The 16,745-nt window shown below is 42.8% G+C and overlaps 1 protein-coding gene and 1 non-coding gene across 2 annotated transcripts; both read right to left on the reverse strand.

The window, feature by feature from the left end:
* Positions 1–530: 530 nt before the first annotated feature.
* srsf3 (serine and arginine rich splicing factor 3) lies at positions 531–13,060 on the reverse strand. Its single transcript, XM_033042699.1, has 6 exons — positions 12,943–13,060; positions 9,595–9,802; positions 7,842–7,976; positions 3,327–3,368; positions 2,536–2,622; positions 531–1,724 (listed from the first exon to the last, which is right to left on the reverse strand). Exons 2-6 carry the CDS (start codon positions 9,798–9,800, stop codon positions 1,697–1,699), a joined length of 498 nt encoding a protein of 165 aa, XP_032898590.1. The 5' UTR covers positions 9,801–9,802; positions 12,943–13,060; the 3' UTR covers positions 531–1,696.
* LOC116987119 lies at positions 10,717–10,853 on the reverse strand. The gene has a single exon (XR_004415652.1). It is a non-coding gene; the product is annotated as a small nucleolar RNA SNORA41 (small nucleolar RNA).
* Positions 13,061–16,745: the final 3,685 nt, after the last annotated feature.

Genomic DNA, 16,745 nt, shown 5'->3' on the forward strand with positions numbered 1-16,745 from the left:
TCTCTAATTTCAGGTAGTCCCTACTTTCTCCTCCCCTTCTCAGCTCTCCCTCAGCCCACTGGCTCCACCTCTTCCTTTCTTCTTCCCGACCCCTAGCATTTAATTAAGTTCTCCAGCATTTTTGTCAACCCCACAATCACAGGGAGAACATGCAAGCTACACAAACATGGGTCAGGATCAAATCATAGTTGCTGAAGCCACAAGACAGCAACACAATCTTTCACCACTCCATGTACCCTCAGCACAGTGGAGATTGAAAGTGGTCCATCACCTTTGAGGGCTGATATGATTGATTTGTCATCTTCATCAACTATTGTGGAGAGGCTCATATCAAGATCATTCACCCAATTTGAGGCCATGCCTGCTTTAAATTCGGACATTATTTTTATTCAAAAGAGACAATGCTGGAGTAACACAGGTCAGGCAACATCTCTGGAGAACATGGATAGGTGGCATTGTGGGTCAAGACCCTTCTTCAATCGGAAGAATAGCTGCCGCCCAGAATCAAAGTCAAGAAATTACAACATTTATTTCTGTAACCAAAGTTTATTTCCAAGAAAGTCACAAAACAGCATACAAATGGTGCAGTTTAATGGCAGGATCAAGTGCAGAAAGGAGAAAATGTATTGCTCCAAGTTTTCAATACGTCCAGTGGCCAAAATGCACATCAGGGCAGCGCATATATTTACAATGCAGTCAATGACGAGTGAAGGATTAAGCACCAGCATTTCTGACACAGGAAACAACAGTCTTCAATCTCTGGACACAAGGTCATATCACAATTAATCAAGTCAGAAATTACCCATACCAGAAATACTAAACTCTTCTCTCCTCACACTGTAGCCAGTATCTGTGAACTTCATGCAGGAAAAGTTAATACAACAGCAAGAAATGTCACTTTCTTAATTAAATTTATCCTTTCAAAGAGCTATCACATCACAAGTCATTTTAAAAGCCTGCAGGACGATCTTTTAATGTACTTATTTTCTGTTGAAATTCAAGGAACACTTCCAAATACACACTGGAATAGCACAATCTTGTTTCCATTGTACCCAATCTATAACTATGCTCCTCCAAATAATGCCGCAAAAATCACTACACAAATGAACTCTACCACAAAGTAACAAGTGCAGGATTTACAAACAGTTACACTACACTGCACTTCAGGAAACATGAAAAACTAATACATACAAAAACTAATCACAGCACTCAACCCACAGATAGCATGGCACAGGTACGCTATAATGTTAAAAATGCCCTCGGGACTTGGAATGGTTATCTCACAATAACCAAGAATTGAACAAAAACCACTGCTGGTCAGACCTGCTTGTGGGAGGATGGGGCGAAGAGGAGACGGGATGTAATTCTCAATTGAAGATGTACAAGCTTAGCAATTCCAGCAAGAGACGAAGTGTAACCCCTGTAGAAGTCAGTGATCTGCCCACAATACAATCCCACCTTTATAAAAACTTCAATTCTGCCTTGAATTCACGTCTGAAATTCTGCATATGAAAATCTGATCACTGGTTACATTATGGTTACTGAATACATGAAAAGAAAAAACAATGAACAGCTAAAACAGGGTAAAAAAATGTTTAACTACATGTCTTAAGAGTCTATTAAACAAATGCAAATCACATTCTTAACAACTCCGACATTCTGTACAGAGATCTTCAAAGGCAACTGTGCTTCAGATTCACTTCCTATCAGTTGACCTGGAGCGGCTAAAATAGAAAGAAACAAAGCAAAGCTTAGAATAGAGCCAACTGCACATTTGCTGCATCCGAGATGAATATTCCATGTTTTCCTTCGACAGACCAAGCTGCACACCACCAGAATGTCTTGTCCCTACATCCTCACACATTCCCCCTTCAGGTCCACCTTATTCCCCAAGCTTAGTGCTTTTAAAAAAAGGTTTCTATAAAAATTAAACATAATTCTCTGGATCTACAAAATCCAAAATGTCATCCTTTAACTAGATATTACTGAATACAGGCATGAAATTCACCTCCAGAAAAAAAAGTAGGAAGCATTGGCATGGGGTCCAGGAGGCCAGTTAGCGCCCCCCCCCCCCCCCCCCAACCCAATGTTACCTAAAATGTCTCTTTGCCTAGCACAGAAAAAGTGATTTTGGCTGAAGCCATCTTCTGCCTCAGTAAGGGAAGCTGGTCGGTGATTGGACACAACTCACTTAGAGAAAGCGGTTGATTGTCCGCCAAATAATCGGGCAAAAAAATCGAAAAATAGGAAAATAAAAAAATATGGATTCAAATATAAATCAGAAGAATATCATGCCTGTGAATAATGTTACTCAGGTATAGGCAGTGTAAAATTATGTTCTGCATACAGAGCAGTTAGACTGCGGACAATACGATCTAGACTACTGCGGTATAAAACAAACGATTTGCAAACTAGAAAAGGAACTTTCAAGTGAAAGCTTAGCTACTTTTGCTCCAGGATGAATGCTTCTTGCTTCCTCCACATCTCCCCCATGGTGCCCCTCCCTCCACAGAGCACGTGAGCATTCTAACCTACCTGCGAGACCTGGAGAATGAGCGAGATGGCTTATGGTTCCTCTCCCTAGATAGGGACCTCTCTCTCCTTCGATCCCTTGAGAGGGACCTATATAAAAGGAAAACATGTTATGAGATCATAATACTTCATTTAACTACCTCGGGCCACTTGAATCAAACATACATAGCCGTTTTCATCAGTCCACTTATCACAAATCCTCTTTGCCGAATAGTTTTTAAAATGAAAACAAAAAGTGCCAGAGTAACTTCGCGGGACAGGTCGCATCACCGGAGAAGATGGATAGGCGACGTTTCGGGTTGGGACCCTTCTTCAGGCCAATTGCAGGTGGGGAAGAAAGTGGGACAGGACAAAGCCTGGCCAAGTAATAGGTTAATACAAGTAAAGGAAGGGTGGGGGGCGCTTGATTGGCAGATGGTGGATAAAGGCCAGAAATAAAAAGCAGGTGATACAAAAGGAGTGATGAGTTGCAAATAGTGAAGAATTGCATGAATGAAAAACTGAAAAATTGAGCGCAAGCAAAGAAATCACTCCACAGAAATGGCCAATTACTAAAAAACAAAACTTGCAATGATCCACAAACATAATTTAACTGCTGAGAAACTATGAGCTTTCATACACAGATGAGCTTAGCACATCAGGTTCCAATTCAAAGGAATTGCAGAAACAGCAAAGACACGGTGGTTTGATATTTGTAGTATCATTGGCGGCTTGAGTAATTGTGACGGAAGATTCTGGAATGAGTGAGACACCTTGCTACTATAATAATCATCTGCATGCAACATTACACGCACCTGCTCCGACTCCTGCTGAAGCTCCTCCGGCGAAGTGGTGATCTGGAAGCGAGAGGAAAATTAGTTAGGAATATGCTGACTGCACAATGACTGGTGTGAAGTACCGCAGCTGGTCCCAATAACCCAACTCACTAATAAAGGCAATTAATCGCAGTACCCTATGCACCTGAGGGCTGACAAACCGCCTGCACAAAAATCTTTTTAAAGATTAAAAATAATCTGCACAATACAAGGAAAATGTTTCGAGAAGTCAAACCATTGCAGGGTTTTCCTTATTGTAGGGCCTCGAAAGGCCTTCCAACCTATTCAGTGATTACTTGTGCTGCAAATAAACAAATTCACGGGAAAATTGGTATAATTTAACTTGAACAAAAATGGAAGCTAGTGAATTGTAAGGACAACTCATAACCGTTGTCACAAACGGACAGTAAAGCAGCAAGGACAAGGAAAACTAACTTGCTGAACCAACATGAAGACATCTGCTGACTGCTCAGCTCTTGATGGGCCTGCCGGGGTGAAACACAATCCTGGAAAACCCTGCATTGGTGTAATGTAACCGCTACAAGTACTAAGGTCCTTGCTATGGTGGAACAAATCAATTGCACACTACATGTTCCAGAAATGAGTGGAATCTACTGTTCAACAGCAGGGATGGAAAACATTAGGAACAGGCCCACTGGTTAGTAACAAAACTAAACATATGAGGCCTTGTGCACATTAGCAGCACCCACAATGCTGCTGGCACTCCACGTGAATAGCTTACACTGTGGCTGCTTAATATTTTAGTTTGTAAATGAATCCCAAATGAGGGAGAAATTCCCTGTAGATTATCTTCCTGCTTGATTTCCATCCCCGAGAACACCAAGGTGCACAAATGGTTCCATAATAGCAATATACTTTGTTTGACATTATATATAGTTATGATAAATCGATAAATACATATTCATAAAGACCCACATGGAAAAGTGTTCTGTTACCTCAATTGTCTGGGTTAACTGGCTCGAGTCCAATTTCATCAACTCACTGCAGTACCTGCCAGGCCTGACTTCTGCATCCTAAACTTGCAAACCCTACTTCTCTTACTTGAGGAAACAATGTATCCAGTAGTGGCTTACAAACCATTTACTCAGAAGCCAACAGAAAAAAATTATAGCTTTTCATTAAAGTTATGTTAACACAACAATCATCTACCACCCCACCCCCCGCCATTATCACCAAAACAAACAAATATGCATAAATTTTACATTATTGCATTTGCTCCCCATACAATTTATAGTGAGATGCAGAAAAAAGTCTGATGAAGCCACCACTGTATTCTATCCTCAATAAAAAAAAAAACTAGGGCCTAGTTCTCAAAAAAATAAAAACAATTAGGACCTCCATATCACCATGACTGCTGCGGGACAGTTGGCACAAAGTGGCCACTGCCAATTCAATGTGGCACAAGCACCACATTTAGCTATTGGACAGCCAGTTTCCATTTATGGTATTTTCCATCATGCTGTTTACTTATCCTTTTTACCTAGGACAAATCTACTCTGATTAACCTTAAATTTTTAACAAACAAATCTCAGCTGTAATTCCCACTTTAGCATCACTGGGGCCAGAGCAGCTCTCAAGGGAACATAGTTCTTTCATAAAAAGGACAGGCAGGATTTGGATATCACTGGTTATTTTAACATAGCCCAGAGACTTGAGGAAAAACCCAATGGCTGTAGATACAAATCTTCAAAACTCAGGAGAGTTTACAGAGAAACACAAAGAATAAACAAAATTTTAATTTAAAAAAAAAATCAGAGTGCCCAATTTTGTTCAAACAGGACACGTCCCTTCAGAGTTACACTGGCCCGATTATCAAAATTTTTGCACTGAAGGCCAAGAATATCTCAGGAATCATGTGCCACAATTAATGAATGCACAAAATAAAATGCTTAGTTTGATGTTATTCCTGTGCCCTAGTGCAAAATTGTCCTGCCCATTCTAAAGAGCTTTCAAGTTTAATTTAGTCTTTACACAGCCAGCCCCTAACAGAACACTAGTCTCTTTACCTTGTCAAAAAGCTTACTCCATTATACCAGCAGTAGACTATTGTATAAAGCAGGAAAAACTTACTAGTCTTTTGGCTTTCAACAAGCTAGAAATGGAGAGGTGAGGCTGCCGGACTGACGGCCAGGTAGAATTTGCTGAAAAGGTTTGCCAGATGCGTGGTATTTGGTTGGCAGAGGGGGGTGTAGTGGTTTTTTTCCTGCTTTTTATTTAGCCGAAGGCTGCTGACACAAATGCTGAGTGTTCGGCTGCTGTTGTGAAGACAACGAGTAAAGTAAACAGCTGATTGACCAGTATTGTGCGGGCAGTTGAGGCAGCCGCTGCCGATTGGTCATGGTTGGAGAAGAGGCTGAGAAACAGCATGCTGGGGAACCAAAGGGCGGTGGTGCAACCTGACGACTGGACATGCCTTGGTCATGTGATACCGACACCAGCCAAGCTGATTGGGGCGCGCTGGTCACATGACGCTGAAAGGGCTAGTTGACTGGCTAATGCAGATTCGAAGGGTGGTGAGAAGAGGCATGATGGTGACTCTGCAAGGGGGGTTCATTTTTATTAATAAATAAATGGAAAAAAGGCAACTTTAAAAATAGTGCAATATACAAGCCATCAGTAAAACCAATCTTGATTATCAAGTCATTTAGCCATTAGTGATGAGTGACAATGCAAAACAACAATATCTAACCTATTAACTTTATATCATTCTGATTGCAAATGGCCAGAATGCAGCAACATGCGGAGCAATTTATACTCAGGGTTCCTTCTGGATGCAAACAATAAAAAGAAATACATGCCACTAACCTGCATACTGCTCCTTTCTGTGGCAAGAACAATTTGGATCCCTAAAGGGGAAGGGATGTGCCAACTCTGCTGTACTTGAATGTCAGCAATCTAAGTTGCATCTCAAACATGAAGATGAGTTGGACAGTTACAGCATTGAATCTTGGATAGCCTTGAGCCCCAGGCAGAATATGCCAGACAGCATATGAACTTACTTATCGCCAACTTGCCAAAACTCTCCCACACCCAGGAGAAAGTGCCGCCTTGTTTTTAATTCTCACCCAATGGTCAATAAAGCTACAGCAGAAGGAACCCTGGCTAGAATGCAACAAGCTTCAAAAAGGCAGTGCACCTCAGTAACAATTTCAGCTCAGATTATTGCATTCTGCAAAAACTCTCAGCTGATAGTTTGCACTGATAAGCTTAGTAAACCAGCGGCTCAGATAAAGCCTAGAGTTAAATCACCAAAACGGACAATTTAAGTCATTAACATTTTGGCAGCAGTTCAAATGCACAGTATGTTTGGAAGCATTTTGAATATCTTTATCTTAACCTCTGGTCACCAAAGGGCCATCTTCCAATATTCCCTTTAAAGGAAAACATTCTTAAAAAAAACAGCATCTCAGATTATTTGAATGCAATTTTCACATTCAAATTTCCACCTTTATATAGTTTATCCCAAGGGAAGTCGGGTGATGAAAGCCCGTATTTTGCAACAACACTTACTAAAAGATTGATTCTGGAGATACAGAATTGGCATGCAAATGCATAGATTCTGTTTGTTGCATAAATGCAACCCACTGGAGAAAATGTACAGAGCAGCTAGCCAGATTAGGTAAAGCAACAGTTTACTGGACACTCAATTAACTAGTTACTCGACTGCAAAAATATAGACCAGATTAAATTTTTGAAAAAAAGTGAAAACAATCCCATTTCAGGGCTACTTTTAGAGCAGTCCCTTTAGCCCACTGGCCAATTCTGATCTCTTTGCACCAGTATTTTAGAAATTTAATTTGTGATGCTGTAAAATAAATGTTAAAAGCTCTGAGCCAACAATGGCAGAGATCAGATAGAGCTACAACCCGAGCGGTAGACCACTCTGCTGACACGTGGGGTTCCTCCAAGCCCACAGAGGCTATTGGGCCAACAACTAAGGATGTCACGATTGTCACAAGGCAAATCAACTGGAACCAGATATGATATTCACAAGGAACATATGAGCAATGGATGATCATCTCCACTGGGACGTCCTTGAAACTCAAAGCTAAGTGATAACTAGCTCTTAGCAGAAATAGCATGGCACTTGAGGCCAGAGGCATTTCCATGCCAAGATTATTCCCCTCTTGATCAACTCTAATTTCACTCTAACTGATTTCACTACAAGGAATTCAATCGACATTCCAAAGGAGCAAATAGGTTATCAGATTGTGGCAGCAGGTTTTGAGTTATTTCATGACATCCTTGGTGACATCTTAACTTAACATCTGACAACTTAAAAGACAAACTTATCAAAATGCAACTGAACACGGCAGGAAAGTTCAGGCTGTTGTTGAAAACCATGTCGCCCATCACTAGTAGCCAATACATCATCAAGCAAACATTTTAAATAGATAAATTACACACACAAAAAAATTACTTGATATTTTGCATGCACAGCTATCATCAGAAGACAAAGCCCATGGGTGTTACCTGCGCCGGACTGGGGGGCTCCTGCGGCGATAATCCTCACGAGAACGCCTGGCCCAAGCTGGAGGGGGGCCACGATTACGAATGCGTCTCTCACCATTAGAAAGCTCTACGCGAACACGGCAGCCACAGAGATTCCTGAAAATCATCAAATCAGAAGCTGCCTACTCACAAAACATATCCTACACAAACACAGGCAGCCCAGGTAGTCTACACAGTGCATTGAGAAGTCTGCAGAAAATCTAAAGTAGAAATTCTAACAGAATATGAATACAATGGCATCTGTATTGAACAAATCATCAAGATATTCTACGCTAAAATATACAATTTTTTGCCGTGCCCTCAGCAATTTCTGCAAAGCAAGTGCGTATGTGCCTAGCAGGACAAAGTGTATCATGTTCATTTAGTCTTTGGATTATCTTGATCATGCGTAACGGCAACATTATCCTCAGAAACAATGTTTGGATCCCAAAGTTTAAACATCGAATCCCATGAAAAAAGGCTCTTGATATACAAACATGTTGATATCCTCCTTAAAAAATCCATGCAATTCTTCCAAGAAATCATCAAAGCCAAAAAAGACAAAGAACAATCAAAGATCAGCAATATTATTGATGTACATGCACATATACCAAGGGACTAATTATCTTATCAATCAAGATACCCAGTGGGTAGCAGTTATCATTATTGCCATGTAGCTAAAGAACACTAAGCACCAGTGAAGTCTGTGCTGACTGTGCACGTTCTCTCCTGAGCTGCATGGGTTTTCACACACATACCAAAGATAAGCTGGTGGTTAAGTGGCATTTGTAAATTACTGTCCAGTCTAGGTAAATGGCAAAAGAATCAGAGAAGTTGAGAGAAAAAGGCTGCAGGGGCAAAAGTAAACAGGAGCGGGGATGGGATGAGTGGGAGTGTTACCGATGAGCCAACATAGACCCAATGGTTCCTTCTGAGCAATTATAAAGACATTGCATCTGGTAAAAGAACTCCTACCACCCCCCAAAAAGTTTAAATATGCCCCAGTATACACCACAATCTGGAACAGCATCAGTACTAACTTCAGGAAAATTATCCAGCTGTGTTCCCTATTCCGTTTTGTGGAAAGAGGGACTGCTTACATAGTTCAACCCCAAGGATATTGCAAATTAGCTTCCAGCTGCAACTCTACAAGTCAAAAAGTAGGGATAACCAAATGTCTGGAATGGAATAAAAACGTGGTTATTACCAGTGCAAAGGCTGTGGCTGGAAGAGATGCTGAATATATCAAATGTTTCTGATGTACTATATAGTCATTAGTCAATTTGCTGTAACTTTCACTGTCACAATAATTGACAGTTTTTACTGCTCTATTTGGTGCTAAACCTACACTTATTAAAAGCTTTACTAAAAATGTTAATGGATTCAACCGCCTCCTGTATCACAAATCTGGGATCAGTAATAATTTGTCCAGTGACAAGAATTTCCGGCAATGATCATGGAGCTGCAGTCACACAAAATGAACACTTGGAAAGTGAGAGTATTTCACAGCTGTGTCTTTCTGCATTCTCTCATTCCAGTCATTAGGTGGAGCAAGTGTGGGGGAAAAACAATATTCAACAGCTGCAACCACTGTAAAAAAATGTCTCCATCGTAGTAGACTGTATCGTAGTAACATTTGCACAATTGTTAACTGAAAAGAATGCAGTGGAGAAGAGGTGTACAGAATTGAATGGCTTGTTGAGAAGAGATTGAATGGCGAGGAAACTATCATTACCTTCCGTCGAGCTCTCTGACAGCATCTGAAGCATCACGTGGATCTTCAAATTCAACAAAAGCAAAGCCTGGTGGGTTTCGGGCAACCCACACACTGCGAAGTGGGCCATAATATCCAAATGATCTCTCCAGTTCAGTCTTGTTCCCATTATTTCCAAGATTCCCAACATACACCTTGCAATCTAAAGGACACGAACCATGATTCATGGCTGCAAAAAGAGTTCATTTTAGAGTTATCAACGGAGCCAATACATCAAGCAAAACCAGCCCCTATTCTCTGCCTTCTGCCCATCAAATTGATTCAATCTACTCTTTACTGGAAAGCAATCAAGACCACTCAACCCCCCAGTCACTCTGCGCTCCTCTCCCTCCCAAAATGACATAATCGTATTTAACAATATATCCATGTTCTCCGGGGATGCTGTCTGTGTCTGTCAAATCTGTTGAGTTACTCCAGCTCTTTATTTTGGGTTTTTTTTTTAAACCACTGCTGCAGTTCCTTGTTTCTACACTGGATTAGAGAATTTCTCCCCCATTGTTATCATTTTCTTTAACAGACTTTTCATATGCTGAAGATGAATTCCCAATCTACTGCTTCACAGCCCATGTACATTTTTCCATGCATACTACCTAATGGAGTTCTCTGGAACTCTCTGCCACAGAGGGTAGTTGAGGCCAGTTCATTGGCTATATTTAAGAGGGAGTTAGATGTGGCCCTTGTGGCTAAGGGGATCAGAGGGTATGGAGAGAAGGCAGGTACGGGATACTGAGTTGGATGATCAGCCATGATCATATTGAATGGCGGTGCAGGCTCGAAGGGCTGAATGGCCTACTCCTGCACCTAATTTCTATGTTTCTAATGCATGCAACACATACAGTTTTCATTATCTTGGTGTACACAATAATAAACTAATAACTAAGGGAGATAGGATTACTATAATTATTTGAGCTTCTTTAGGTGATGACAAATTTACACACAACCACCGCCTTTAAAAGCAGTTCAAACAAAACTTACATGGGACTTAAATTAACAGGAGAGACTGGTCTAACGCCTACTCTAAAGTTACCAAAGAATGAGAATCTGAAATTTAGCTTCTACACCTGTCTGGTATGTGTCAATATGTTATGTTAATAACACTGCTTAACCTTTTAAAAACATCAGAAAAAGGCTCATTGAAGGCAGTGCCAAAGTTTACTTTCCCACAGGAGGAATGCTGAAACTACTACCGATCAAGCAATTCCAGACCAGTATCTGTGGAAGTGGCCCTACAACGTATTCAATGTATACAAAATATTACAACAGGCAGATAGTTGTGAGATAAGATGGCAAAACTAGACTTGTTAACTGCAAACTGATTTGAAAGACTGGAGGTCATTTAAATGTTGCATTGCAACATGATGAAAGGCTTCTAGATGCCACAGGCGAGTGAGTTAATGGGTTACTTAGAAATCTTAGAAGGGTACGTCCCGAGAAAACTAGAGTAACCTGATTCTCTGTCAAAGAGGTATCAACGGACTAGAGGGGTCGAGATGGCCTGTTTCCGTGCTGTAATTGTTATATTATTATATTATATTAAGTTAGGTCTTTATTCTCTGGAGCGCAGAAGGTTAAGGGGGGACCTGATAGAGGTCTTTAAAATGATGAGAGGGATAGACAGAGTTGATGTGGATCAGCTTTTCCCTTTGAGAAAAGGGAAGATTCAAACAAGAGGACATGACTTCAGAATTAAGGGACAGAAGTTTAGGGGTAACATGAGGGGGAACTTCTTTACTCAGAGTGGTAGCGGTGTGGAATGAGCTTCCAGTGGAAGTGGTGGAGGCAGGTTCGTTGGTATCATTTAAAAATAAATTGGATAGGCATATGGAAGAGAAGGGAATGGAGGGTTATGGTATGAGTGCAGGCAGGTGGGACTAAGGGAAAAAAGTTGTTCGGCACGGACTTGTAGGGCCGAGATGGCCTGTTTCCGTGCTGTAATTGTTATATGTTATATATATAACAGGACACAGTTGCTGAAGGGGGGCAGTTTGATTTTCAGAATAGCTCCACATTCTAATTGGGTGTAAAATCTGGACACCACCAATGCCAAAATGATTGGCAGAACCATCCTCTAGAAAATAAAATGCAAATGGGTTTGCAGCTTATATTAAACGTGATTTTAATATAAGAACGGGTGAGAAACAACCATAAGATGCAGAAAAATATGCAAGAAGGAACTGCAGATGCTGGCGTACACCGAAGATGTATAAGTGTCTGCAGAAAAATAGTTCGAGCTCGGTGAGAGAGCAGTTATGGAAGGGGAGCCCTAGAACTGATCTGTAGAGTTGAAGCATCAGGCGTTGGGAGAGCTAACGTCCCGGGTGCCGGACAGACCTCGGCCACAACATGGAGAATGTGCAGTTAGTAAGGGGGACGGTGGTTAGACACAAAATGTTGGAGTAACGCAGCGGGACGGGCAGCACCTTCTGCAGAAAAGGAGTGGGTGACGTTTCGAGTCGAGATCTTTCTTCAGACTGCGAGTCAAGGGAGAGGGAAACCAGATATGGAAGGGCAAGATGTGAAAACGACACATCAAAGCAGACGATTATCAAGTAAACGTAGTATGGTTCATTCTGTAGGAACGAATTGCAGATCCTGGTTTAAATCGAAGACACAAAATGTTGGATTAATTCAGAATAATCCACCCAACTACAGTTACCCAACCAGATGCAACTAAATTTAAAGTAGCTCTTTCTTCCCAATAACCCTTTCTGGCTTAAGCCCTCCCTTCACCACCTCCAGTTTAAATTCCATTTGGAATATTTTGGAGGACCAAGAAACCAAGAAGAGGCTCAGACAGCATTTCTGGAGAATAGGGAGCGTTTTGGGTCTCGATTGCTTTTCTCCAGTGATACTGTCTGCTCCAGCTTTTTGTGTCTAGAATGCTTCATTGTTGGCTATGGGGAAGGTGACAAGGAAGCATACAACCGTGGAGTGGGGTCCCGGCCGCAAGGCCCCACCGCCCCTTTGTTCTCGCCCACATGGGCCTGACGGCGGCAGAAAATGGCGCCGCCGTCCTCATGGCCCCGCCCGCCCGCCAAGCCGCTCTCTCTCTCTCCCTCTTCCTCCCCTTCCCCCTCTCTCCCGGGGGGCTCAATCCTCGAGTCAGGGTCGACGACCGCTCGGTTAAGAGCAGCGGCTTCGGCCACCCGCTTCGCCGCCATTTCATTTCGCGCCAGGGCCCCGAGGCCTGACAACGCGGCTTTCCCGGCGTCTTGCCGTCGCGATGCCGCCACCGGGCGAGCCTCATCATCACACGGTGGTCATCGGCCGATGGCTGCGTCGATCGGGGGGAGGGGGGTCCTCGGTTACCTGCTATTCTCTGCTTGCGACCGCCTGTCCTTCTAAACCAACCGACCGACCGACCGCTCTCCCCTCACGAAGCAAAATGGCCGCGGCCTTGCACCGCAACCGATGGAAATAGCCGCGGTCACGTGATGCAGCCGGGTGGCCCGCCCTCCACAAGCCGATTGGTGCAGAGCGCCCATTCATTCATTTCAAACTACGCAAGGATACCTTCCCCTGGCTAACAATGATCTATTCTATGTTCAAGAAGGAACTGCAGATGCTGGAAAATCGAAGGTACACAAAAATGCTGGAGAAACTCAGCGGGTGCAGCAGCATCTATGGAGCGAAGGAAATAGGTTCCTTCGCTCCATAGATGCTGCTGCACCCGCTGAGTTTCTCCAGCATTTTTGTGTACCTTCGATTTTCCAGCATCTGCAGTTCCTTCTTAAACACAATGATCTATTCTGTGTGAGAAACAACTGCAGATGCTGAATAACATCGAAGGCAGTCACAAATTCCTGGAGAAACTCAGCGGGTGAGGCAGCATCTATGTAGAGAAGGAATGGGTGACGTTTCGGGTCGAGACCCTTCTTCAGACTGGTGCGGAGGGGGGGAGATAGAAGATAGAAAGTGGGCGGACTCAGTAGGACTGGTGGGAGAACTGGGGAGGGGAAGGAGGGAGAAAGCAGGCAAGGGCTAACTGAAGTTAGAGAAGTCAATGTTCATACCGCTGGGGTGTAAATCAAAGATACTAGAGGAGCTCGAAAACTCAGATTGGGAATGGGATGGGGGAGTTGAAGTGCTGAGCAACCGGGAGGTCAGGTTAGTTATGACAGACTGAGCGGAGGTGTTCAGCGAAACGATTGCCAAGTCTGCGCTCGGTCTCACCGATGTAGAGAAATTGACACCTGGAACAGCGGATACAGTAGATGAGATTGGAGGAGGTGCAAGTGTACTTCTGCCCCAGCACCCATTACCTCCCCACACAAGTCCATCCAAGACCCAATCAGTCTTTCCAGGTGAGGCAGAGGTGCTCCCTCCTTCTCCTTCCCCTCCCCATTGCCAATTCTCCTTCCCTTCCCCCTTCCCGGTTCTCCTTCAAATTGGACTGTCTCCGCCCACTTTCTATATTTTTCCCGCCCACTCCTCCCCACATCAGTCTGAAAAAGGGTCTTGACCCGAAACGTCACACATTCCTCTCTCCATAGATGCTGCCTCACCCGCTGAGTTTTCCCCAGCAGTTTGTGTCTACCAATGATCTATTCTATACGTTCTTTGATCTCCTTTCCATTTGTCCTATTTTCACACCTTACACTCCCTTACCTATGTACCTCCCTCTCCCCTGACATCAGTCTGAAGAAGGGTCTCGACCCGAAACGTCTCACATTCCTTCTCTCCAGAGATGCTGCCTGACCCGCTGTTACTCAAGCATTTTGTGTCCATTTTACACAAAAGAGACATGCATGGCTGCAGCCATCAGGACAGTCCCCAGTCCCTTACATATCTTTCATTCATTAATTGTATATCTCTCTACATCACCGTCTATATCTCTCATTTAAATTAATATTTTACTTGCAGCAGCACAACAAAATATATAAACATAGTACTCTGTAAACAGAGGGAAAAAGATCAGTATATGTATAAATATATGGGAAGGAACTGCAGATATTGGTTTTATATATATGTGTGTTTAGTTGCCATATGGATCAACAACGGAACAATGAAATTCTTACTTGCAGCAGCAACACCCACAGATATATAATAAACAAAATAGCAAAACATAAATAACCCCAGTACTGGTGCAAATAAGCAACCAAAGCCAGTCCATGAGTATCGTACAGCCTTCAAGAGTCTCGTGGTTGTTGGCAAGAAGCTATTCTTGAACCTGGTGATAACAGTTTTCAGACACCTATAATCAAGAGTCTTTGGGCTGTAACAGAGTTTAGTCAAATGATAATTTAAATTCTTTCAATTGAGTCATAGATCGAACATTGGAACAGGTTGAAACATTTATTTGCAACAAGTAACACTGCCGAAGGGAAGGAGAAATCCACTTTGTTCCCAGACGTAAATGTTAAGTTTAATGATGTTGGCTCCAACCAAACGAGAAGGCAAGAACTGATTAAATCGTTTGAACAGCATGAGTGCCCATGATAAACACAAAATACACAAGTGCTGGCAGCATCTCTGGAGCAAATGGTTAAGTGACATTTCTGGTCAGGACCCTTTATCTGACTGCTTGTACGGAGGAAGACGGGGGGGAGGGGGGGAACTGGAAGCAAGAAAAGTCCAGGAGATAACCTCAAGCAGGGAGCTTCCCTGATAGGCTAATTGTTGGCAAGGGCCAGTATGATCCCGAGGGATACATGGTTGCGAACTGTGGAACTGGTTAACCAACTTTTAGTGGAGATAGGGGATAAGGGGAAAGAACGAGAGGAGGGGGATAGGGGTGTTTGTAGAATTTACCTAAAATTAGAGGATTCAACGTTCATACCGCTTAGTTGCGAGCTACCACACAAAATATAAGGTGCTGTTCGTCCAATTTGCATGTGGACTCACTCTAGCAATGGAGCCGGCCCTGGGCAGAAAGGTCAGGATGCAAATGGGAAGGGGAATTAATTTGGGTAGCAAACAAATGAGTGCCCAATCTAGTCGAATAGTGTAACAGTACAAATGTACCACTGGAAACAGTATCTAGCTGAAACTGAGTTGGACTCTGTTGCAGATTAAGTAATAAAATGAGTATGATAGAAACAAGTAACAGCAGATGATGGTTTACACAAAAGGACACAAAGTGCTGCAGTAACTCAACAAGGCAGGCAGCATCTCTGGAGATCATGGATAGGTGATGTTTCGGGTTTAGTTTTAGTTTAGATTAGATATACAGGGCAAAAATTGGTCCTTCGACCTAACGAGTCCACTACGACCAGCGATCCCCGCACATTAACACTATCCTACACACACGAGGGGCAATTTGAGTGTTCATTCAATTTACAATTTTACCGAAGCCGACAAACTTGAACATATTTGGAGTGTTGGAGGAAACCGGAGTGCCCGAAGAAAACTCACGCTGTCACGGGAAGAACGTACAAACTCTGTACAGACAGCATCCATAGTCAGGATTGAACCAGGGTCTCTAGCGCTGTAAGGCAGTAAATCTACTGCCGCCCCTATCTGAAGAAGGGTCCCAACACGAAACGTTATCTATCCATGCTGATCCATCCATTGACCCATTGAATTACTCCAGCACTTTGTGTCCAAAAATGAGTATATTACAAGTTTGGAGGTGATATTGCAGGATAACAAAGTTTGTGAAATCTATAGTGTGAGTGCCTAAGTGGGACTGCCCAGTGACAACAATGATTTTTAAGCATACATTTAACATTGCCCAATCAATGGGAGTAGTAGAAACACAAGAAACCCCAGAATCTGAGGTCTTGAATAAAGAACAAACCGCTAGAGGAACACGCGCACGTCAGGCAGCATCTGTGGATGAAAATGGACAGGACTCGAAATACCGTCTGTCCATTTACCCCCACGGATGCTGCCTGGCCCACTGAGATCCTTCCATTTGAATGTTGATAGCAATACTGCCCATTTGAATCATGCGCAGTATTTGCAATACTACCCAGTGAATGCTCAGTGTGTTAATAAGGTGAGCCTGCTTCACATTCACAAAGTCAAAGCCAGATACATAGCATCTGTCTGACCTATTTGCACTATTTATAAAACATAGAATAGTGCAGCAAAGGAACAGGCCCTTCAGCTCACGATATCCATGTTGAATATAATGCCAGGTTTAACTAGTCCCCTCTGCCTGCATGTGA

The sequence above is a fragment of the Amblyraja radiata genome, chromosome 24, assembly GCF_010909765.2.
Source record: "Amblyraja radiata isolate CabotCenter1 chromosome 24, sAmbRad1.1.pri, whole genome shotgun sequence".
Taxonomy (NCBI): Eukaryota; Metazoa; Chordata; class Chondrichthyes; order Rajiformes; family Rajidae; genus Amblyraja; species Amblyraja radiata.